This window comes from Amborella trichopoda, chromosome 11, assembly GCF_054954075.1.
Source record: "Amborella trichopoda isolate Santa Cruz 75 chromosome 11, AtrichopodaSantaCruz75HAP2 v2.0, whole genome shotgun sequence".
Lineage (NCBI taxonomy): Eukaryota > Viridiplantae > Streptophyta > Magnoliopsida > Amborellales > Amborellaceae > Amborella > Amborella trichopoda.
In genome coordinates this window covers 40,192,339-40,218,932 of record NC_142346.1, presented here as the reverse complement: position 1 = coordinate 40,218,932, position 26,594 = coordinate 40,192,339, and the positions used below count along the sequence as shown (strand labels likewise).

Sequence of the window (26,594 nt, the reverse complement as noted above, 5' to 3'; positions counted from 1 at the left end):
GGGTTCAAAATCCACCCAGTATTTCATGTGTCTTACCTCAAGAAGAACGTGGGAACAACGACGGTAGTTCAAAGAGATTTGCCCCTTCTATAGGAGTCTGTTAGCTTGTTGTTAGCTGTCTTCACATATTGTGTTGATAGTTATCTTGTAACGGGTCACTTTCCTAGTATGAAGGGAAGGTGGGGTAAATGGGTAGAGAAGTTAGTAGACGGTTTGGGGAAAGGTTATAAATATTGCTTTGTATTGGGTTAAAAAAGGTAGTACGTAAAATCTTCATGCTTTCCATTTTCTGGAGGTTTTGTTTCCCTCAAAGAAATTACAACTTGTCTTTCTTATTTACCTTTGGTGTATGCTCTCATCAAAATAGTAAAAAGTAAGAACAAAGGGTCTCGCAAACTGAGAAATCTTGTCCAAGGTTTTGACGTGTGCGCGGTGGACAATCCTCAACGTAAAACACATTCAGCTAGCAAAGCACTTAACATTGCATCTTGATGCTGGAAGATCAGGAAAAATGACAAGTTTTTATTAAATTTTGTGTCTTTTTTTGCATCTTTTTGCTCGATCGAAGATCAGCAAAAATGACAAGTTCTTATTTGATTTTCGTTTTTTCTTTTATGCGTCTTGCTGCTCAGAAAAAATGGCAAGGTTTTATTTGATTGTCATTCTTTCTTTTTTCTTCATTTTGATGATCGGTGGAAGATCAACAAAATGGAAAGTCTTTATTTGATTTGTGTGCCTTCTTTTCTACCATTTTAATGTGGTTTTTTTAGAAACTTCCTCTCTGTGGAGGAAGCTGCATTAAGGAAATTTGGGGAATTTTTACATAATTATGTATTAAAAACGAAATTTGTGGGATTTTTACGGGATCATGCATTAAAAAAGGGATCTGCTCATTTTTGCCCCAGGTCCAAGGTCTTAATCCATATCTTGGGTACGGGTACAGGTCTGGATTCTTTGGACCTGTTAGGTACAGGTACGGGTCCATAACTGGTATTTTGGGTCTGCGTCTGGCGGGACTAGACCTATACCCGACCTGTTGTCATCCCTAAGCGACGCAAATTTGGCCCAATTTTAGGGTTGGTTGCAGAATTTTGCTATTTTTTTAGTGTTCTTGGACTGCATTATTAGAATAGTATGACATACACCCTATTTTTGGAAAGCCAGGTCTATATGGTTCCAATTGAGATGAAATTTGTGGGTTAAAGGTTTTAAGACCTTCTGAGTCCATCTGTGAGGGTATCGAAGCCTTCAGAGCTTACATTTTAGAGATTTTCAGTGATTTTGTGTGTTCCCTATATATGCAAATGCGGTGTACAATTCTACCTTTACATCCCTTTTGGTACCGAATTGGGGTCAGTCATAACAAGGGCATTAGTTTGTGCTCCATGGCAATTTGGGCCTAGAAAGACCTGATGGCCTTTTGGCTTTTAATGGGTGAACCCCCAGCCATGGAAAAGTGGGGATTTCACTGTTTTTTAGCTCATGTGATTCTTGAACAGGGGCTTACAGCTTTTTCCATGCACAATTAGTACCCGGAAGCCATGGTTCCTATCATTGCATATGTGATTCTTGAACAGGGCCCGTCGGACTTTAGTCATGATTTGTAGTCTGGATTTTCAATTTGACTCTTACCGTCAGGAAAGAAAATCTTTTGACTTGATATAAGGTAATCATTATTAATGAAACCAAAAAGTTCCTAACTCTCAATTATTGAGAGCATTGGGTTTCTTATAACACATTGTTGTTCTATGTCAATTTAATAAGATATAAGATTTCCTATATTAAGGGTGGATGAGTAGGGATACTTGTTTGATGAGATGAAACCATTGTTTCAAAAAGCGGACCGCCCAGCGTTCACCCAGGGGCAGAACTGTAACTCCTTGAGGGTAATTTTGGATTTTTTTTTAATACTAAAAAGGTAAAATTGTGGGTTTTATGTTCATTTGAAGTCTAAACACCCATTAAAGGCTATTTTAGAGAGAGAAAACCCAAAAAAAAAAAAAAAAAAGTATTCTACTAGGCGCTGAGCGGTATTTTGATCATAAACGGATTGACTGAGAGAGGTTAAGAAAGAGTGGGTTTATATATTTTCAAATAAATTGATTAGTTAGTTATTAGTATAACGAGTAAATACAGAAAGAAATAAATCAGTGAGTCGGGTTTAGGATTGAGTAGGTGAGTTGGTGAGATGGGGATGTAGAAAGTTTAAATGGGTTGTGGAGAAGAAGAAAGAAGGAGGAAAGCGGTGAGCAAGAGAGAAGAAAATAAGGACTGTGGATGAAAATTTAAAAAACAAAGGGTTAAAGCACGAGGGAAGAATTTAAAAATGGAGTCGAGCGCGATGGAAGAGAAAATAATGCTGGAAGAAAAATTGGCGTGGAGTGTAGATGGAGAGACTTATTTGTGGCCAATACAATTAGGCTGAATGAGATCCCGACTTTGATTCCATGGATAAATCTTTAGAGATAAATGAACTTTTGGAAAGAAAATTAGGACCCCACATGGTACTTTCATTACAATATCTATAATGATAACATATATACATTTTATATTATCAACACTTTCCTATAATTATGCATGCAACATACACTTTTCTATCCCGTTATATTCTCCTAAATTTTTTTAAATGTGTTTTGCATAATTGCCTTATAAAGGAATTGATAATATTTCTACCGAATGGGGTTTCCGAAAAATTAGGATTGCTGGATTTTGCTTTTATTAAAGTAGAGATGAAAAAAAAGACTTCACTCTAGAGAGAAAATGTTTGCTTACACATTTGAATAAGATATGGAGCTGCATAAGGGTGTAGTATGAAATATAGGCCATAACATGAAACCATGTGGCAATGAGCAGCAACATGAGGATAGGTGCTTCCCCAAAATGTGCACAAAAGAAATATTTTACAAAATAAAACCTGACACCAAGAAAACAAACTAGAGCAACGCACATAAAGATAACAAACTCGCCCAAACTACTTCCATTGTCACTAGAAATACAAAAATGGGTTTATATATATATATATATATATATATATATATATATATATATATATATATATATATATATATATATATATATATATAAAAGAGGATCGTGAGGAACTCTAGGGAATTTAAATCCCTGTTACAATTTACCTTGAGAAAATATAGACCCGGACACCTTTGATTCGTTCCTCGAAAGAAAATGATAACAGTGTCGGGGCACATTGTGCATGTGTACTTGTTTGACATGGGCACTTTCATTTACTTCTCTACTCTTTCTGCATGTCAGAAGCCTTCCTTCAAGTGAGTATGGGTTGCAAATATTCCCCTCTTTGGGTTTTGACATGTTCTTAAGATAGAGAAGTTCTAAGTCTTGCTGAAATATATGTTGAAGATAAGCTAAGTAGGATCTCTCTCTTTCTTACACTAAGGGTGTTAGAATGTAATGCTATCCGATCTCTCTTTTGTAAGTGCGTGAGAGAATGTATTTATAAAGAGAACTAATTCTAGATGGGTAGACTTGAACTTCGCAATTTCCAACATCTTCTTCTCTGCAATGTTTGTACCAAATAAGTATTAAGCCTTTGGCTGTTATTTTGAATATGTTTGACTTCTTTTAAACTTTGACTTCTAATTTAAACCAAAACAAACTCATTTGAACAAGCTTGAATCATGAGAAAACTCATGAGATTAGTTACATCTGGTTTTCAACTAAATATGTTCTAATCCAATGGTTTTCAACTAAATATGTTCTAATCCAATGGTTGTAACTTTCTGCTGGAAAATCTTTTGCCATGAATATTTGTAAACAGGTAGATGCTCAGAGACAGACCTAATGGTCCAAGTATCGTTCAATTTGGAAAAAGAATAGAGAGAGTTATGCCTTGTCAAAGTTGGGAAATTTCTGCTGCGATTCTGAGTAGGAAATCATGAATGATGAAGCTTATAACTTGATACCCTTAAATGATCTAATCTTAAAATTTTAATATGTTATGAAGTTTATCATAATACATGTCTCCACCAAATTTGGTGATAAAACTTCCAGTATTTTGGGAGATACGAGATTTTGGTGGTTAAGAATATGACACAGTCAATGCTGTCTAATGCAGTCAACTCAATTTCACATGGAACATTCTTAGGATCTGATGTTCATAAGGATTGATAAAGCTCTGAGTTGGGATTCAAAGAGCGTTAGTATCATTGAAAAAGTCCTTGGCGATTGAGAGAGATGACGATTTCCTTGACTGGGTATCATCCTAACTGCTACATAGCACGTTGCAGATGAGCTCGTACTGCCAAGGTTGAGACACGGGCACTAAACCCATTGTCATATGACTAGAATCGATCCAAGTATAACTTTTCCCCTAGTTAAAAGTCAACTTTCATGCATAAAGGATGATTTTGGCGGTTAAGCATGCTTAGACAATGGGTTGTGAGATCCTATCAAATGAAGTCCAAATCTGGTGAATTTTGGACTAAAGACATATAGTGACAAACAATTGTCATATGCGAAGTTTTACCTTGATTGAATATGAATGATGAAGTTTTCATAGGTTCGGTTGGTTGTTAAAAACCTTTTAACTGGTGAAGTCTTTGAAAATTTGTCAATTATATCCAAATTCGATTGCCATAGTCTCTAAGTTGTTCCAACTATTTCTGTATCTTTAACTGATGGAATTTCTCAAAACTTGCCAACTTATATCTAAACACCCCCTATATAAAAACGATGGGTATATGATGGCTATGAGCTCATTGATCCCACAGTTTGGTCTCAAAATGAGATTTTGTAACAATCCCCAAATATGTCCAACAATTAAGTTAATGATGATCAATCGCATAACTTTCAAGGCATATAAGGCCTTGTCGGGCAATTGTCACTTATCTTTTTTAGGTATTTCCCACATATAACGTATCAATTGACCATTAATGAGGTCTTTCTGTCCCTTACACTTGCATGCATTTGAGGACTACTCGATTTGCATATTGAATTTTTCCCATCCGTTGATTTATTGTGCTTTTTCTGATATCAAGGTGTCAAAAATCACCCCCAACAATAGGCTTTGGAGATATCTATTGCACTCAGTGGATCAAGTGAGAAGCAAGGGCAACAGGAAAAAATAAATTAGTTTTTCTACAAGTGAATGAAGAGGGAGATAGAGTATAATAGGTGTTTTCCAAAATAATCTACCTCGTGCTATGCAGAGAGGGAGACGTCTAACCATGGTTTTGGATACTTGGCCTTTCAAAAGAGAAGGCTATGCCATAGAAAGTAAGACAAGGTAAATGATAAAAGAATTTTTTTTCTAAGAGATGAGTTAGTCATATGTTTGAACCTAGGGAAGCTTTAATGGTTAATAGAAATATTCCAATTTGTGGACCAACAAGACGGGCTAAATATAGACCTTGTTTTGGAAATCTTTTGAGCGCGTCTCTATTTTAGCTATCCAATAATTAGTGATTTACCTTCTAATAACCACAAGCAAAAAAACGTTTACAGAGCAGTAGCCTATATTTTGCAACCAATAGCCCCTATCTTCTTCAACTCGCACTTCAAACCCGATTTTAATAAACCAGAAGGAAAAAAGTTTGCAAAGCGGTAGCGCTAAAGTTTGCAAAGCGGTAGCGCTATCTTCTGCCACCAATAGCCCCCATCTTCTTAAACTCGTAGTTAAAACCCAAAAAATTATACAGTAGCTCATCTTCTTCAACTAGACCCGTTATTGTAGCTATTGTTTATTTCCAGATATGCAAGATTTATTTTTTGGTTCTGCAAACATAGTTGTAGCTATTGTTCCAAAAAAATAAACGGATTTGGATTCTTTGTCAAGATCAGTCTGTTTAATTTTTTTTACTTTATTTTTAGTTTTTTGCTACTATTATTTATTGATAAATTCAAAACACTTGAGTTCACTTAGAAAATAGTCAAATCAATTGTTGAATTGTTTTTTTTTTAAAAAATTAATTTAACTCTTCAATCTCTTTCAATGCCCCCAACATAATTTCTCTTTCAATACATCTCATTTAGTCATAAAGCTTTCTAGGTTACTAGCCAAATTTCTCCAAACTTGTTTTTTCTTTTGATTGCTAGAGAGAGATGATCGAAAGGCTTTAGCACAAGAAAAGAAAACATAAAAACTATGATGGCTTATCGTAATAAAAGTATGTTATTCTAAAGTGTTAACATCTTGAAAACATGTGATTCCAAGTCAAGACGTAAAGGCATACAAAAGGTGTGGCTAATTCTCATGCTTTATGCAATTATAATGTTTAAGCTACATACTAATAGGGATTGTACGCTCAACTATGTTTTGAGTATAAAGCCAAAAAAGAAAAAAAAAATGTTGGTAATGCATTTCCCATATTTCTTCTGGACATAGCCAAACAGTAACAATGTATTTCCCAGGTCGCATCTAAATACTACCCAAACAGTGACAATCCATTTGCAGGTAATGTATTATGCAGTAGGGGCCGTTTGAATACCTGGAAATATATTGTCCGTGAAATATATTACGGGCATAATACATTACTACGTAATACATTACCTGCAAATGGATTGTCACTGTTTCGATAGTATCTAGATGCAACTTGGAAAATACATTGCTACTGTTTGGCTATGTCTGGAAGAAATATAAAAAATGCATTACCATCCAAATATGAAAAATATGGCTATGTTTGGCTAACATGATTAAACTTTGGTTTTAACATGATATGTCATTGGAATATTATGATTGGAATAACATAATTCTATTGTGATAAGCCTTATTGTTATTTATTTTTTATAAAAGTATTTCAAATGTCTCTCTATATATAATTTCAAATAAACAATAAATTTATGATACCAAAATCAAAATATTTATGGTACAAGTTAAAAAATGGGAAGTAGTTTGATTAATAAACTAGAAGGTTTGGTAATTGTAGTAGAAAAATTTGAAGCATTAGAAGAGACTAAAGGGGTACCTTATTTTAATTGAGCTTTTACTAATATTTTATGAGGATTATGTTGTATGAATTTTTTTATTATGATTGTGAAGTGTAATTTCTAATCGATTACCTATTATTATTTTTGTTTTTATACGAGAGCTGATGACCGGCTACAACTCAAATTGGAGATGGATTATTTTTATTATTTTTGTTTTTATAGGAGAGCTGATGGTGGGCTACAACCAAATTAGAGCAAGAGGGAAGTATAAATTGGAGCAAGAGGGAAGTATAAATTTGTTTTATTATGATTGCAGTAGAAAATTATCATTCCTCATCAAAGTCTACAACTGTTGAAATCAATTTATATTTTCTTTTACTTTCAATTACCAATTATTAAAAAAAATTATTTTTATATGAGAGTCAGATGAAAGCTACAACCCAAATTGGAGATAGAGGGATGTACAAATTTTTTATTATAATTACAGTAGAAAATTGTCCTCGTACACTTGTTCAAATCAATTTAGATTCCCCTTTTCATATCCCCTACTTTCACTTTTTACTTACTTTAATAATTATACAATACATTTATACTTATCTTAATAATTATACAATACAACTTATACTTGAGATAGGGAAATATTTTTTAAGTGGGGATAGGGCAGAGAGACGCAGGCTAAAGATTTCCAAAGATTACCCCTCAAGCTCGTAATAGATTTTTCATCTCGTGTAATGGATTTTGTGATTTTTGGGAAAATGTTATGTAATCGTGCATAATGTCTTTTCATTTTCTTATAATTAAAATGTACCAAAACAATAATTAAAATATACCAAAATAGTGTAAATGTCATATTTCATTGTAATCATTATCATGTAATAGATTTACTCGTACCTAAACGGTCCCTTAACGTGTGTTGAAAACCTATGCCACACTCTCAGGAAAAGCTCGAACGACCTTGAACAAAAGGGTACCTGTACCCAAAACCAACACAGGTGGGTAGGTAAAGAATACCTAAGGGCACGAGACAACTCTCTAAGGAACTCGACAAAATAGCTTCGTAACTTCGGGAGAAGGGGTGCCTCTTCACAAAAGGGGTCGCAATGACCACGCTCGGATGACTGTTTACTAAAAACACAGGTCTCCGCAAAGTCGTAAGTCCATGTATGGGGGCTGACGCCTATTCCACTATTTCTGAACAACTCGGAGCAGGGCCTTCTTTTCGCACTATTACGGATACGGAAATAATGGAAAAAATTGGATTCAATCCTTTTTTTTGTCGTTAAGACGGAGAACTGAACCAAGACATCTCTTTCTTCATCATCAATCAAATCACTGTTCACGACTCAGGATTCTATTTTCCCATCAATCCAATCACTTTTTCGATAAATACAAGACGTTTAAGTCGTACGAGTAAAGAGATATATTCATTGAAAACATAAGAGATTTTTTGAAAAAATTGTGTTTTAAACAAAGACTTGCTAACTATGATTTGTATATGTTGGGTGGCCGTCCATGATATGGGTTACATAGGTGCCATCAACAAAGAAAGGAAAAAACATTTGCAAACTTTTCAAATGGGCAAGGAAAGAGCACAATCTTGTGCCAAAAAGAAGATAGTCATTTGAATTCTCCCCTTCCAACATAAAAGAAAACAAAGGAGGCAATAGGATGAGAGACCCTACTAGAAAAAAACACACAAGCTTTTTGGTTTCTAAAATGAAAATCAAATCAAATGAGTGAGAAAATTTAACAAATAGATCACCGAGAGGTCTTTACGGGGAGAGTAAAAGAAACCAAGTCCTAGGAACACCTTAGCTTTGATACCCATGTTTATTTTCTTTAGCAAGTACGGTAAAAGAGAGAGGAATAGCTTAAAAAAAAAAAAAAAAAAAACAGATAAAGAGAAGAGAGAGCTGAATAGCTTGTTAATGAAGAAATGGATAACCAAGATTGTGTGATAGCAAAAGATTACATTTGATTGTGTACTCACAAAATGGGCAGCTAACCCTTGTTTATAGGCATGCGTGCTTATACCCTTGCCTTTGCTGGCCGTTAAGGCATATTTTGCATCCAGTGGTCAAGATTCATCCTTGACTTAGACATGCAGTTAAGTTATTTCTAAAAATGAATAGGAAATATATACAATAAGATCATTTACTTTAAGGTGCGGTTTCTATAATGTTGTAATTTTAAAATATCCAATTACGGCGCACTTTAAAATTTATTATAACATGTAATTTTGTTATAAAAAAATACTTAGTACTACCTTAAAATCTATATTCATACCTAACTAGAAATTTTAAAATTTAAAAAATAGTTAAAATCAAGTAGATCTATAAATATATAAAAATCTTGAAAATGGATGGTCTAGATAATGTGTTGCAAGATGCATTATTTTCGGTATTCAACAACTTTTTTTTTTTTTTTTCATATTCATGCATCTCGATGATCGATTAGAGGGTTTTTTCAATATTAAAACAACATTTCCGATAGATTTTTGAGGTGTATATGTGATTCTACATTTGAAGGTTGGAAACTTTATATAAACTTTTCTCTTTACTTTTTATACAATAAAGTCACAATTATCATAGCTTGTTGGATGTGAAATCTGATGGCTTAGAGTGTACAATAGACTAGACAACATTACAAATAAAATTTCTTGAACTGTGTGTGGGATCTTATATTGAATGGTTGAATGTGATTGTGACATACCAAAAGTAAATGGTCATATAATTTACGATCTCAAAATAATATTGCGATTATTACAAAGATGCGGCAAAAAAAGAAAGGAAATATAGTAACCCACAAAAGGTGGTCAATAAAATTACCTAGGGAAATGAGCAAATATTGAACTTAAATAAATTTATTAGATACTTACATGGTAAAAAAAAAATCAAGAACAAAAGAGAGACCATGAATCCATGGTGATGGTTATGGTAGTCATGAGGCGTTAACAGAGGCACAAGTTCCTATTTAGCACATCTTGGAATTAGCTTTGCCCTAAATGGAGTTTAAAAGCAAAATGCCGGAAAGAATTCATTTTCACCAACCGGAAAGATATTGCATTTCCGGACAATGTAATGATGATTCCAAGATTGCAGAAATACGAGGGTAAATAGAAAATTGATGTGCCTCTCCAATCCATTTCTTGTAGTGTTTTTCAAATTGAGAAATACTGAGCATCTGCGAGTTTCCCAATCAAGAGGAGGAGAGTTTTCATTTGTGTTGAGAGTTGAGACTTAAAAGACTTTGCTTTGGAAGTTTGGAACTCCTCCAAATGTTTTAAATTTGAATCCGAGGGAAGTTGGCGCCGGCGCGCAAAGCTGATTCATCCCTCGCGCTAAATTAGGAGCCCTAGGTCTTTATTTTGGCGGGTGAAAAGGAAATTAGTATTTTAGAGAGAGAAAGAAGTATTTTAGAGAGAGAGAGAGAGAGAGAAATAAGTATTTTAGAGAGTGGGGAGTATTTTAGAGAGAGAGAGAGAGAGATAAAGAAGTCTTTTAGAGAGTGGGGAGTATTTTAGAGAGAGAGAGAGACAGAGGTGTTTTAGAGAGTGGGGAGTATTTTAGAGAGAGAGAGAGACAGAGATGTTTTAGAGAGCGGGGAGTATTTTAGTAAGAGAGAAGTATTTTAGAGAGAGAGAGATAGAGAGAGCGTGTAGAGGGACGATTCTCTGCACCTATTCTTAGGACAGCATAGTAGAGAGAGAGAAGCACGCAGAGGGGATTTTTTCCATTCTGAGTAATCTCTCTACACAGAGAAGATATAGAGAGAGATTGCAAATGGGTTCTGCAGCTCTCGTGGACATGGGTGAAAAAATTGGCGTTGCAGATCGAATCAAGAGAACACGCAGTTCTTCTTCGACCCCGGGTAGGCCCTTCTCTCTCTCTCTCTTCGTTTCTTTAATGGCTCTGATTCGCATTTCATTCATTCTGTGCACAGTCCTTACACACTCTCTCCTCTGCTATGGTTTCTAGTTACTTTACATATGGTTCCATTTCTCGTCTTTTCGGCCATGCATTTTTCTCATTTTGTATCTTCTTCAATCGTCTTCTCTCTCCTGGTGCCATTGTTTTAACAGCGTATTTATGCTCTTCAAGACTCTGCATTTTTCTCATTTCCATCCTCATTCTCCTGAGTTTGCAATTTTCTCATTTGTGTTATCTTCAATTTCCCTCCCTCCCTTTGCCATTTCTTCTCTTTTAGGATTTGCACTATTCTCACTGCAATCACTCTTTCTCTATCTCTATCTGCACTACTGCTTCTCAGTTCCAGCAGGCGCCAAAACCAAGTCCGCAATGGATACCGCTGTCAAGAGGCAAAAACCCACCAAAGCCACCACCACCACCAACAACTACAACAAGAAGCGAACTGCAGATGCACCCCCCGAAAGAAACAGCACTTCTGATATAGAGAACCCCTCAAGGAGGAGGCTCCCAAAGCGTGCTGCCTCTTGCTCCAACTTCAAGGAGAGAGAGAAACCTCTCCGCCTCAATCAAGATGACTACATCCTCCCCAAGGTGCAGCAGACCATCGCTGATGACGAGCAGACCGCCATCCAGTTAACCAGAAAAGGGGATGAAGAAGAAGAGCAAACCCCTCAAAGGAGGCTCATGGATTTCATAATCCATGATAGCGATGGCACCCCTCAGCCTTTTGAGATGTCCGAAGTCCAAGACCTCTACATCTCTGCCCTAATTCTCCCGGCAGGCCCCACTTCTTCCACCGATAAGAACTGTGGGGCCTGCTGTGAGGGGTTTGGTAGGATCGAGTCATGGTCGATCTCGGGCTATGACGAGGGTAAACCTCTTATTTGGGTTTCCACTGATCTCGCTGAATACTCTCTTCTCAAACCCTCTTCTCAATACAAGAAGCATTTTGACATTTTCTCTGATAAGGCCCTGCTTTCTGTTGAGGTATTCAAGAAGCTCTCAAAGTTTCATGGCGGCTACCCACTTATTGGTCTTGATGAGCTTCTTGCTAGTTTGGCTCGAGCACTTGGTTCGCGGAAGGGAGGCTTGACAAGAGATTTCATTATATCTCAAGGGGAGTTTGTTGCCAATCAATTGTATGGTCTCGACAGTACCTCTTCAAACAATGATCAGGTATTTGCTGGGCTGCCTGTCCTAACTTCTTGGAGAAATGAGTGTCAAATGCGCGAGCCAAGCTGTAGGCTGACCAAGGTTAAGGATGGGAGCCTGAAAATTGGCAATGGCTTGGCTTCCTCTGCCTCTTCGTCCCCTGATGTGATGGAAGATGAGAGTGAGAAGATGGCTCGACTCTTGCAAGAAGAGGAAGTGTGGAGAGAGATGAAACAGAAGAAGGGCCATGTATTCACTTCATCAAAATCAAAGAAATATTATGTGAAGATCAATGAGGATGAGATTGTCAATGACTACCCATTACCGGCCTTTTACAAGGCTTCTGAGGAGGAGATGGATGAGTATGTGTTTTTCGATGAAGATCTTCATACATTGGCCCCAGATGATCTCCCTCGACGAATGCTCCACAATTGGGCCCTCTACAACTCTGACTCGAGGCTCGTTTCATTAGAGCTGCTACCCATGCTTCCAGGAACTGAAACCGATGTCACGATTTTTGGGTCTGGATCGATGACTGAAGATGATGGCAGTGGGTTTTGCATTGATGTAAAGGGACCCAGTGGCTCATCCTCAAATGGGGCTTTGGATGAAGTTTCAAACAAAGGAATACCTGTGTATTTGAGTGCTGTAAAGGAGTGGATGATTGAATTTGGAGCATCAATGCTCTTCATATCAATTCGAACTGATGGTGCTTGGTATAGGCTTGGGAAGCCCTCAAAGCAATATGCTCCTTGGTATGAACCGGTGCTCAGGACTGCAACGCTAGCCATAGGCATCATAACCATGTTAAAGGAGCAGAGCAGAGTGTCAAGGCTTTCATTCAATGATGTCATCAGGAAGCTCTCTGAGCTGCCTAAAGGGGACCCTATATGTATCTCATCAAATCAGGCAGCAGTTGAGAGATATGTCGTGGTCCATGGTCAGATTATACTCCAGCAATTTGCGGAGTTCCCTGATGAGAACATTCGCAAGAGTGCCTTTGTCTCAGGCCTCTCCATGAAGATGGAGCAGAGGCACCACACTAAGCTGGCAATGAAAAAGAAGCTTATGTTGGTGAGGAAGGAAGCCAACATGAATCCAAGGGCAGCCATGAGGCCTGAAATCACAAAGAAAAAGCAAATGAGGGCCACAACCACCAAACTGATTAACCGAATATGGAGTGACTACTACTCTAATTTTGAGGTTGAGAATGGTGTTGAGCCAACAAAAGGTGGGAAAGAGGAAGAAGACGAGGAGGTGGAGAATGAAGAGAATGAAGATGAAGAAGAAGAGGAGGAGGAAGAGGGAGAGGCTCTTGCTTCTAGACCTATCTCTAACGGTGGTGAGTCTGCTTTTGTTAAAACCAACTCTAGCAATGGTATGTCAAAGCCATCTACTACATCGAATTCTCAAAAATCAAATGGGGAAATTACTAGATGGGTTGGGGATTGTGTGGGCAAAGTGGCTTCTTCTGGGAATGTTCTTTACAAGAGTGCTTCTATTCTTGGAGATATGGTTTTGGTGGGTGGGTTTGTAATAGTTGAGCCCGATTCATATGATGAACTGCCTGCGATTCTCTTTGTAGAGTACATGTTTGAGAATTCAGATGGGGTGAAGATGATTCATGGCAGGTTAATGCAGAGAGGATCTCAGACTGTATTGGGAAATGCTGCAAATGCTAGAGAGGTCTTTTTGACTGATGAATGTATGGATGTCGAGTTGAGTGAGGTGAAACAGAGTGTAGTTGTGGATGTAAGACAGAGGCCATGGGGCCAAAAGTACAGGAAGGAGAATGAAGCTTCCGATAAGGTTGATAAGGCAAGGGCTGAGGAGATGGAGAAGAAAGGATTGCCTATTGAATACTACTGCAAGAGCTTGTATCTGCCAGATAGAGGTGGCTTTTTTAAGCTTCCTTGTGAAACCATGGGTCTTGGAACTGGGGTTTGTGTCTCGTGCAGTTGTAAAGAAGGTGTAAACAAGGAGTTCAGGATGCTCTCTGATAAGTCTGGCTTTGTGTGCAAGGGCGTCCAGTACACTCTGCTTGATTTTGTGTATGTGAACCCCCAAGTATTTGCTGTGAGTGTGGAGCAGGAGAAATTTAAAGCTGGCAGGAATGTGGGTCTCAGAGCATATGTTGTTTGCCAGCTTCTAGAGATCGAGGTGAGTGGTGGGTCTAAAAAGGTGGACTCAATAAAGACAACAAAACTCAAGGTCAGAAGATTTTACAGGCCCGAGGATATTGGAACTGAGAAGGCGTATACTGCTGATATTCGAGAAGTGAGCAATCCCTTTTATAGTTCGCCTCAGCCTCAATCCTCATATTGAAATCTTTTATTATTGAAATTTTAAAATTTTATGCAATTTTTTACATTTTCATTTTTAGAAATTTGGCAAAATAGTAGTGGTGGTCATGGTTGTTTTGCTGCTTCTTTCCTTAGTGGTTTAAACCATCTGGACTACTAACTATGTTATAGAAGTGACAAGCAAGGAGGTTTTCTTATCTTATCTTGTTTCTTTCCCTTCTTTTTTCTTTGACTGACTGTCTGGTTCTTGATACTCCAGGTCTACTACAGCGAAGAAATATGTACAGTTCCTCTTGACATGCTGGAAGGGAAGTGTGAAGTTAGAAAGCAGCATGACCTTCCATCTTTGCATGGTCCAGTTACTTTTGACCATATCTTCTTCTGTTTGTGTGTATATGATCCTGTGAATGGCAGTGTCAAGCAGGTAAAAGTGTTTGATTTGTGAATTCCTTTGCTATATGATGAATAATAATGATTTTTATTAAAGCCTCTATGGTTTGCAACAGTTACCTTCTGGCACGAAGCTGCGGTATTCAAAAGGAACATTGAGTGGGAATGGAAAGAACAAGGGAAAGGCTGTTGAAGGAGAGTCCCCCTCCCAAAAGAAGAGCCATTCTCCGAATAACTGCTTGGCCACTCTTGACATTTTTGCTGGTTGTGGTGGCTTGTCGGAGGGTTTGCAGAAATCAGGTGATTTCTAGAACCTAATTTCTCTCTCTCTCTCTCTCTCTCTCTCTCCCCTCCCCCCCCTCCCCCTCCCCCTCCCTCTCCCTCCCTCTCTCTTGATGATTAAGAATCCAATAAGAAAGTAATAAATTGCAACAATAAGAATTTGATAATAGTTAGATAAAGAGTAGGTTATTATAGGAATAACCCCATTGTGAGCAATAATTCTTCTCTCCTTCACATGCAATTCTGTTTATTTGTTCACTAAGACTTTCACACCCAGGTCACGAGAATGTCCCAATAATCATTATGTATCTTGGGGTACTTCAGTTGATGAATGTTCAGCCTTGACATGCAGGGGTTGGTTTCACCAAGTGGGCAATTGAGTATGAGGAACCTGCTGCTGAAGCATTCAAGCTCAATCATCCAGAGGCCCATGTGTTCTGTGACAATTGCAATGTGATTCTCAGGTAAATACTGCTCATTAGAACTGAATAATATCTGAATTATTGTTTGCTTGTCTGGTTTGTCTTTTGGAGTCTTATGATTGTCTAGGTTTAAAGTGGAAGGTATCAGATACCTATTAAACTTCATCTGCTCTATGTCAAATGGTTTTATTTTTGACTTTCAAGTTGTTCTATTATCTATCAATTCAAATGGTTATTGGTGCAGAGCAATAATGGAAAAATGTGGCGATATAGATGACTGCATCTGTACTCCTGAGGCTGCTGACCATGCTTTGAAGCTAAGTGAGGATAAAAAGAACAATCTACCATTACCAGGACAAGTAGATTTCATCAATGGGGGACCCCCTTGTCAGGTAACCTATTCAGAAGGTCCCTGCGTAAGATGCTTCTGTATTTGATGGTTTTATGTACATACTTCATACATTAATCCTATGCCTGTGCATGCATATTTGTATCTGTTCCTTTCTTTTGCTTAGGAATTGTTTCCCTGTAGGGATTCTCTGGTATGAACCGATTTAATCAGAGCACTTGGAGTAAGGTCCAATGTGAGATGATATTGAGCTTTTTGTCATATGCTGATTACTTCCGGCCAAGATTTTTCTTATTGGAGAATGTGCGCAACTTTGTAGCCTTCAACAAGGGTCAAACCTTTCGTTTAACACTTGCATCACTCCTTGAAATGGGTTATCAGGTGCTAATATTTTCAAAAAACCGAATGATGGGTTTCCAAAGTTAAGGACTTCAAGCAACTTACTTGCTTTTTTTTCCCCTAATGTTTTAGGTAAGATTTGGCGTGCTAGAAGCTGGAAACTATGGTGTTGCCCAGTCGAGGAAGAGGGCATTCATTTGGGCTGCTTCTCCAAATGAGACTCTCCCAGAGTGGCCAGAGCCAATGCATGTCTTTGCAAGCCCACAATTGAAAATCACATTGTCTGATGATTCACAATTTTCTGCTGTAAGAAGTACATCCGAAGGTGCACCCTTTCGCTCCATGACTGTGCGGGATACTATTGGTGATCTGCCTCCTGTCGGGAATGGTGCAGATAAGGTTGAGATTAAGGTGAGCATTGAAATCTTGTCTTCTTTTTTTGGATGCTCAACAAAATATCTTCACTGTGTTATGCCTGATTGTAACATCAAAGTTTGGACACAAAATGTATTACTACTTGTTGTGCAATATAAGGTAGTTTCTGACTTGGATTGCCTTATGAAGCCAATGTTTGACCTAGTTTTAACACCAGAGCCCCTTATACCGTCAGTGTTATTTTAAGTTGACCCCTTTTGTTCCTTTTGATAGGTACTGTGGAGTTCGTTGCATCTGTAACCCAAAAGTGCTCATGAAAGTCGAGTACTATTTTTTATGGCTGCCAGAGACTTGATGAATGTTTAAATACTTAAGTTAAAACTATGAAAGAATCACTTGCAACGGCAATTCTTTTGATAATGAAATAAGTGAAGAAGGACTAAATCATACGTTGTATTGAGCTCCATCAAATAGATATTCTTCATTCTTGTAGGTTCAAGCGTGGCTTGAAAATGGAACGCCCTTCATTTAAATGAGGTCCATATTTGAAACTAACTCGATTGGGAAACTTGAAGAATGTTCAATAATCATGAAACTGTGAGTAGATGGACCTTTATATTTTACAAAATAAAACACAGCAGTTTGTTGTCCAATCAAAGCATGCTTTGCAGTAAATATTCCAAACAATTGCAATGGTCATTGTACCATGGGTTACCTATGCATTGTTGGCCAAAACATTTAATTTTCTTAATACCAAGCTTTATTTACGGCAAACATAAAATGTCTTGTCTTAATTCCTTAAAGTGGTAGGTATTGTTGTAACTTGTTTAATAGAAGAAAGTTGTAACTTGTTTATAACGAGTAGTGTCCAAAGTTAGCAATGAAATCCAATATAAGATTCATAGTTCTTTTGTTTGATATGGAATAAAATTTACTTGATATGTAATGAACTTTGTGCTGTGATAGAAAGTGGCAAGCATTGTTGAATCTACCGAACCAATTTTACTTTTTCATTCTCCTAAGCTGGTTCTAATTTGCTTGGAGATCATCTTGTTCTCTTGAAAAGAATCTTTCAAAAAGTTGATATGTGAAGTAGTACTATTTTGTATACTTCTTGGAGGCAAGAGCAGGGGGTTATTGCTTGCTATGAGATTCTTAGATTAGGAGCATCATGAGAGTGCCCGTACAATAAAATACATAAAACTGAAGAAATTTTTAAAATAAATGAATAATAGCAAATTTTTTTATTTATTTATATTAACAGTGGGAATGGAGGGCAGGACATTATGTTGAGTCATCCGCCCCCCTAACCACTTGTGCCCCACCCTCGTTCCCTGAATAACAGCAATGTTTTTAAAATACTTAGATGCAAATTAATATGCTATAAATGTCTTTAATTATGCTTACATAAATTTACTAAAAACTTTGAGAGCAATAACTCACATTTATTTACTTGAGGCTTCTCATGTATAGGTCCATCACAATAGTGTATTAAAGATATTTATTTGATTTTATGTTGTAAATAATTTCAAAACATTTAAATTTGAGCAAGGTTTCAAAAAGCGCTAGGCGGCCCCTAGGTAGGCGGCCTAGCGCCCAACGTCTAGTGCCTAGGCAGGCGGGTGCCTAGAACTTGGGTGCTCTGTGGCATAAATTATATATATATATATATATATATATATATATATATATATATATATATATATATATATATATATATATATATATATATATATATATATATATATATATATATAATAAACATATATTTGTGTCAATTTTATAATTTATTGCATTTGAATATATTGTAACATATTTCATAATATACAAACATATGACATCGCATGTTGAGAATAAACTTCTTCAAAATTTTAAAATTCAAACCATGCACAATTTAAAAAGTCTAATAGGATATGTATTAGTAATAGTCTCCAACTGTCTATATTCCATAATAAGTGAAATGGAAAGTATAGAATGAGACCATTTACCTTTCATACATGGTGGTCACATTAATCTTGACCATTGGATGTGAAATTGGGTGCCGGCAATTATTCCATTGATCGAGCTCAAACTTCAAAAGAAATTTCTTGAACTTTTTGACACATCCAAGCTATCAAATTTCACATCAAAGGGTTGTAAGGAATTGTGACCACTTTGTATAAAAGGTAAATGGTCTCATTGTATACAATCCCTAAGTGGAAAAGTTTAGGAAGCTTCTTCAAACCACAAAAATACTTTTGATTCTCAGAAATAGGCATATTCCATAATAAGTGGAAAAGTTTAGGAAGCTACTTCAAACCACAAAAAATATTTTTGATTCTTAGAAATAGGTATAGCTAAGAGACTGAGGTTTATGGAATTATTCTTTTAACTTTGGGGGTTGAAAATATCCTCCATAACCTATTTAAACCTTTTTGAGGTCAAAATTAACTCTTTTGCCATTTTGGGTATCTTAAAATAAAATAAAAAAAACGTCCTTGGGCGTCCACTTAGGCACCAGCCTGGCCTGCTTGGGTGCCTGCCCAGGTGTGTCCATCCAGAACGGGTCACCTAGGCCTAGGCGTGCGGTGCACAGGATCTTGGGTGCCTAGGCGCCAACCAGGCAGACCGTTTTTTGAAACATTGAATTTGAGAGCAATGACTCATTTATTTACTTGAGGCCTTCTCATGGATAAGTCTTTTACTAAAGATATTTAGATCTTACATTGTGAAATTTTTTAAACATATAATTAGATTTAGATAGTAATGCAATCCAAATGAGTTGCAAATCATTTGCAAGTTCTGGTTTTCCTTACATATTCTCTGTCATTTCACTTAAACCAAAAAAAGAAGAAGAAAAAATCAAAGCATGAAGAAGGTCGAGCAAATAAATTTAGAAATAGAGAAAAATAAACATAGAGAGCAAAAAGTCACCCTTACTCAAAAAGAAAGAAAGATAGAGAGTGATGTGAGGGAGAGATCATTCTTGCGTGTGCATTTTTAAAAAACTGTAGTTTTAGATCCTATAATCATTTGTAACAAATGTGGAACTCACCATGTCCTTTTCTGAATGCCATTGTGGGGGCATTGCATTTAAGAATTGTTTTCCCTACGATAAATTTACAAAACATGGATTTGAATAATTTTTTGCCTTTTTTCATCAATATGCAATTATTTATTTCTTTTTATAATGGATATGCATTTCTTACTTTCTTTTTGTAATTGAATTTATTGCTTCTTTTTTTAAAACAAAGAATATGAGTGTGTTAGTCAGTTGACTGGCTACTATTTGCTTGGGATCATGCTTCACAAAATGGGATTTTGCTTGTGTTCTTGTCACCCATATTAGGAAATCCTGGTAAATAAACTTTTCTATTGCTATTTGAATTTGAATTTAATTTTATTTTACTTTTTGTGTTTCCAATCCGGGTGCAATGCTTAATCAAACAAACAATTAAACAATTAATTGCAAATATCCATAATTGTTTTTATCAAAATAGAACTAAAGTTGAATCTCTGGCTCACATTAAAAGAAATGTTGTACCCTAAACCCTAAAGTTATAGATTATTTTCCATAATCATTTTTAAGGTCTTGTTGATAATCGTTATCATCATCATCGCTATCCTCACTGCCTGTGTTTTATAGACATCAAAGTAGGTGTTTTTGTCCAACTTGTATTGGCTGTGTTTGACTTTGCAGCCAAGAAACTGCCTATCATCATGACAAGTTTGTACTATAAATTCAATATTAAAAAATGGAAAATGACTATGTAGGATTAGGTTTTGCAAGATCCATATGACCAAATAGGTTTGCTCTATAATTATACAATAATGTATATTTAAAAGTCACTATATGATTGCTTTAGCACATATGTACATAGACTATAACTTTGCTTTGTAGGTTATTCGCATATAATAAATGCATGAGATACCTTAGGAATGACAATATGCCATATATAATTGCATATGCTATATTATACAAGCATAGTTGTTGGACGCGGGAGTTGGAATAAGGGATTGTCACATGCAAGGAGCTCCCTAGGTCGGAAGCCAATTCTGTACAATTATTTAATTTATAAAATAAATTCTAAAAATGTAATAAATAATAATCATATATTCCTTAGTGGTGTAGTTTATGTAACAGTAATATCACAAAATGCAATAAGAAAAATGTTATGGTGAAGCAAGTATAGGTAATAGATAACAATGCAAGGGAGCTAAATCTTTATTCATAAAATCTGATTTAATTATAATTTCACACTTTACAACCTCTAAAAGCATATTAGGCTTCATTGACAATTTTACACATTACAACCTCTAAATCATGATAGAGAGAGCATGGTCGCAGCTAAGATCTAAAAGAATCTTCTTAGCCTTGCTTGCCGATTTGAGAGCGATCCCTAAAAGGCAGGGATTGATATCCCGAAATTTAAAAATTGCAAGCCCTTGGAGATCTTATTCTGGAACGATGGAGTGAGTTCTTGGAGTAGGATTGACAACATGGTTGGGAGATCCCGGGCACTGTGATATAAGGTGCTCATACATGTAAATCAAGGATAAAAATCACAAATAGAGTATCTTGCCTACAATTGTAGCAAAGCACTCTAAGGCGGCCATTAGGGCAGGCAATGGACGGGGTGGTTCGGTGCAGTCTTTTTTCTTGGTTTTCCTTTTATTTTCTTTCCCTTGCTTGTGGCCCATCCTGACCCCGATAGAGGTCAATGCCTCTTTGGCCTGGTCTGGGCTGGGCCTGGTCCTATGGGGACAAGGGCAGGGCTAGAGCAGGCCCGACCTGTTGCCAGGCCGAGCGGCCCTAGGGGTATGATCCCATCTACATGCAATCGTGAGATCACTGTCATAATAACTAAGTTGCCATTTGAGAGCAAAGCTTTTGAAAAGTAGTATGTAAACTACTTACTAAATAGATTATAATTTGAATTTTGAAGAGGAATCTTTCACTTAACTAATCTAAACTTTCAAAAGAAATCTGTTACCTAAATAGTTTGGAAATCTAGATAAGGCAATTAGGTGGAACTTGTTTAAAATAAAAAAGATTCTATATTGGATACATTAGCTAGAACAACTTATGTGAATGTTCTTAGGCTTGAAAGTTGTTTTGTTTTATATATATTACCAAACTGCAACACTGAAAGGGTTCTGAATATTTTAAATTCAAAGGGATCTTGTTTAAAAGGAGTCCTAATATTTAATATTCAAATAGCAACTTACTTAGAAAGGGATTTTAATATTTAGAACCATTCAAGTCTTGAACTTGGTTGGTTCCTTGCTTGGGTGTGATCAAACTTGATTTTGATGGCTGAGTGGCGCTATGCCAACTAGGTAGAAGCCCGAGCACTTTTCAATGGCATTCACCTTTTTTACTTCGAATGAGGTTCCCTTATAGTGGCAGGTGATTCTCTGTATCGCAAAGGAATGCTCATATCGAGGGTGACTAGCATGCATCTTTTGGTGAAATTGTGTGCATTCTGGGCATGATTTTGCACCAATTATATTTACATACTTGGTGTGAGTCTGTTGTGCCAAAAGATTATTTAGCTAGAGAGGGCACCTTGAGAGGTAATTTAGTTATTGCTCCTGATGTACAAAGTTTCTTCTCTTGTGCTTCTTTTGTATTCTTTCTCACATCTCTTCACTTTTCTATACTACTCATTGTTTTTATTAGTTACACAATTTTGTTCATGTATATTATGAATTAAAGTACTTGCCATTTAAAAGAAAGTGCTTTTATAAATTTAAAGAAATTTGAAAGTTGCTTGTTATGAATGTCATATGGATTCTAAAGTAAAATATTCATTTATAAAAATTTTAATATATTTCTGCTTTTAATTTGCATGATTTTAATTTATATTAAGTGAAATAAAAAAGTAAGGGTTTACTATACTATTTACAAGTATTGTCTGGGGTGCTCACATTGGTATTCCACTGCCCCATCTTATTAACACATGGCAATGGACTGTTGTCCTGCTGGTTAAGTCCCATCAAGGAACAACAGCTTATCTCCACAAACATGCGACAAGTATGGACATTGGATGGTTGGTTAGAGTAACCCACATTATACTTGTTGCAAGTATAATATCTGTTCATGGAAAGTATTTGGGGCAGATTCAGATGCTCACTTTTATAGCATTCGACCCAAAATTGTGGGTGCACGAATCAGTTTTTCCACAATATTGTTACGCATGTTTAATTGAATAATAAAAGATATAGTGGATGAATAGTTAAACAAATTGAGTGGCTGATTCTGCTCTAAGTTAATATACAATAATTATATATTGAACTCTTTATAAAATTCTGATCTTGATACTGATCAACTGTGACTAAAGCTGTGTTATGGAAATAAGTTGGGAAGTACAAAGGGTACCTGTTTCTGTTTAAATGTGTTCATTCATCATGTAATTCACCTTAAGAAAGGAAGACATTAAAGGCAAGCTTATTTTGGAAAGAAAGGCTTAAGTTACGTGGGATATAATGGTAAAGTACCTTATGAAAAGGAAGACATTCAATCTGTTTCTTATTTTTTGTTGTTTTCTTTTGTAGATCTTGTGATGTATATCTTGATATAATTTAATAATTTTGTAATTAAATTTTGATACTTTTAATTTTACTTACTAGCTTTTTCAATTAGCCCACATATGTTTATATGTACATACACACATACTCACACGTACATGCATTCCCATACTAGGGAGCTTTTGGTAAGAGACAGTCCCTTGCTTCCACTCCCATTCTCATTGGCCAAGGTTCAGTCACAAGTCTTTATGAATTATGGCTTTTGCTGATTCCTATTCTATCTACGATATAAATGATATTGTTATAAGTTGTCAAGGAGTAATCAACCATAAGTCAGAATATATTCTATAGGGTAATGATACTTTGCTTCCTTTTGTTGAAGATTTCTCAAAGGATAACTTTATGACACACCCATTCACTGGTGAATATCTCATTTCTTCCCTTGCTTTGTATTCTTATCCATGGATAGTTGTGATGTTGACGTGTTGAAGAAAACTATTACATTTGTGCTGTCACCTTGTGAAGTTTTATCTCCTCTAATTCAATCATTGGTTTCCCTTTGTTTTCACCTTACAAAGTAATATATTCAGCTTCTGCAACAATTCTTAGAATCGATGGCCTTTTCCTTTCTTAATGAACCCTTGTGAGTCAAAGCTCATTAAGAAAGATCCTCTTTCTATCCTTTTGGAGTGATTCACAGCCAATATTAGCTCCAACAGAAAATTAGTTTTGAATCGCCTATTGCTTGCAAAATGTGAGTCTTAAAAATCTCTGTCTTTCTAAGAGTTTCAGACTAATCCTTTTGTCTTTTTTGTTTATTGAATTAAAGCCTTCAAGTACCATGTGTTAGCACCTTAAATCTCATAAAGGATCTACAGGTACCTAAGTACCTATTTGTATTCTCTCTCTCCACTAATGGCTTTCTAGTATATTACTGAATAAGTGAATGAAAGGCAGTCTCTAAATGCAAGGAGCTTGCACTTCCTTTTCGTTAACTAATTAAAGAACTCGTGTTATTTGAGCTTTGCTGCTTGTAATTTTCATTAATTTGTTTATTTGAATATCTGAATTATCAAATTTTTGTCTTTCACGATGAAATTCCTACATATTATTCTAGAAATATAGCAGATTTACTTATTATAGGTTGATCTATATTTGTATTTAAGAATATATTCCCTTTCACATACTAGTCATTTTCTAAAAATGCACAGTTTAATGTCTATAGTCATGTTCTGACCTATGATTTCTTGGACAAGAAAATTAAAGTAACTTAGACTAGGCTTGTTTCTAGCCCACGGTATGCAAGGTGTAAGATCATTGGCTTTGTGAGTTACATGGTAGAAAGTTGGCTTTGCACAGTTTGCCTTTTGTGAATTTCATAAATGCATCGCACATACAATCTCTATCCAGTGTATGTGCATATTTTCTGCATGGTTGCATGGAGAATACTCATTGTGCATGTGCATTGCCATGAGCTTGCTCTGGTCAAAGATATGAGGCCACACGGATATAGGACCTTGTGTAACGGGAATTCCTCTTTTCTGCTTGATTGACAGTATGGCAGCGATCCTGCTTCTTGGTTCCAAAAACAAATCCGCCTGAATGAGGAGGTTCTCATTGATCACGTAACAAAAGAAATGAATGGGTTGAATTTTATCAGATGCCAAAAGATTCCCAAGCGACCGGGGGCTGATTGGCGTGATCTTCCTGATGAGAAGGTAATGATGTTAGCTTTGTCATGAACTACTCCCTATCTATCTGTATGTGCATGTTTATGTATATTTAATTCATTTGCTTTCAAATTACAGGTGAAGCTGTCCAATGGGCAATTGGTGGATCTGATACCTTGGTGTCTACCCAACACTTCAGAGAGACATAACCAGTGGAAGGGGCTGTTTGGGAGGCTGGACTGGCAGGGCAACTTCCCGACTTCCATTACTGATCCACAGCCCATGGGCAAGGTTGGGATGTGCTTCCATCCTGACCAGGACAGAATACTTACAGTTCGTGAGTGCGCTCGCTCTCAGGTATAATTATAACTTCATTTTACTCCCTTCTTGATTCAAGGGAGAATTGGAAAAAATGCTTTGGTGTCAAAGGCAGAGCTCTTCTACTGTTTGGGTGCACACCTTGGTGCCTTTTAGGCTCTATCCCAGCACCTTTTAATCAGCTTAGCACCACTTTTCTACCCAATTTTAGGTGCCTCTTTGCGGTGTTAAAATTTAATGTGATGAAACATGTTACATTCTTTTAGAAAAGGTTGTAGTTTCCCACTTTCTCCATTTTGCTATTGCATGCTTTTTTATAGATTCAACCATCTAAATTGTGAAAGATGCTTCTCTCTTTGTTATGCAATCTTATTTGGCTGACCTTGCAGTATGATTTGGGTATGTAGGGCTTCCCGGACAGCTACAGATTCTGTGGGAACATTCATAACAAGTATCGACAAATAGGGAATGCAGTGCCGCCACCTCTAGCAATGGTGCTTGGGAGGAAACTCAAAGAAGCACTGGATGCCAAAGCACGGACCTTCGATGAACCAAGAAACCTGAACATGTCTACCATTTGAGAGCAAGATTATATGTTAGCATTAAATTATTGGAGAAAAGAAATCCATTAATATTTTATATACTTGTCTTTTTTCTCTTGCCATGAAATGGCAAAAGTGGAGTTGTATTTGGGATGCAGAACCCTTATGTTTTATATGGAAAAGGATGTGTGTAATCAGTGGCATTCTAAGTAAATATCGTGGAGGGTGCATCTTGAGTTTGTGTTCTGCTGGCTCTTTTCTCTGGGGAGGAAATAAGCCCATAATCATAGATGGTCCTGACTTTATATCTAAGATGCCGGACTTCAAAAATTGACAAGACTGCCTTCTGCTTTACAGGCTTTCGAACAGCGTTTACATGTTGAAATTTGAATATTTAGGCATATGTATTCTTAAGTCTTCTGCCTGAATTCAACTCATAAAAATGAATGGGTTTGCAATTAGAAGAATCTCAATAAGAACAGCACGGCTACTGAATAAGAATATTGGGGAAAAGTTCAGCGGCTATCTGGCAAAAGCATCAGCACGTACAACATTTATTTCTTATAAAACTAATGACATTTACAATTATTAAAACCAATAGAATCAATTTCCTTGGAGGCCAAAATTGGTCGATTTGAAGTTCCATTGTATTCTTGCACAATAGGGTGTTATCATGGTCTAAGTATTTGCAAAATGTCGCTCATCTCTAAAATATTGATGCCCACATCAGTTTCCTTAGCATGTTCTATTTTAATGTATTTGTGGTTATTTTATGGGAGGTGGGTGTCAGATCTTTCCTATTAAGTCCTAATAATCATAGTTATCTTTCCCACAAATCCTAATAATTGCCAGTTTTGCTGGTTCTCTTGGATGATCTGGTCCAATCTTTCCCCCACCTGTCTTGGTATTTTTTGGCCTGATTTTTTTCATTTTTTTTCTCTTTTTTATTTTGATTGCACATGATATTTTATTTCCAAAATCTTTAAACCAAAAGATCTCAAGATTTTGGCACAAATCGTCAACCTAAATGGTTAAAACATTGTAATTTGCTAATAAAATCCTCCCACATTTAATTTTTTGCACAAGTTGGAATTTTTTACAATTATTTATGGA

The 26,594-nt window shown here is 36.4% G+C and overlaps 1 protein-coding gene across 1 annotated transcript; it reads left to right on the top strand.

The window, feature by feature from the left end:
- Positions 1-10,100: 10,100 nt before the first annotated feature.
- LOC18436927 (DNA (cytosine-5)-methyltransferase 1B) lies at positions 10,101-25,695 on the top strand. Its single transcript, XM_006847148.4, has 11 exons — positions 10,101-10,770; positions 11,170-14,258; positions 14,544-14,708; positions 14,791-14,974; positions 15,309-15,420; positions 15,623-15,770; positions 15,911-16,108; positions 16,199-16,477; positions 24,508-24,669; positions 24,760-24,978; positions 25,347-25,695. Exons 1-11 carry the CDS (start codon positions 10,683-10,685, stop codon positions 25,518-25,520), a joined length of 4,818 nt encoding a protein of 1,605 aa, XP_006847211.3. The 5' UTR covers positions 10,101-10,682; the 3' UTR covers positions 25,521-25,695.
- The last annotated feature ends 899 nt before the right edge of the window (positions 25,696-26,594 follow it).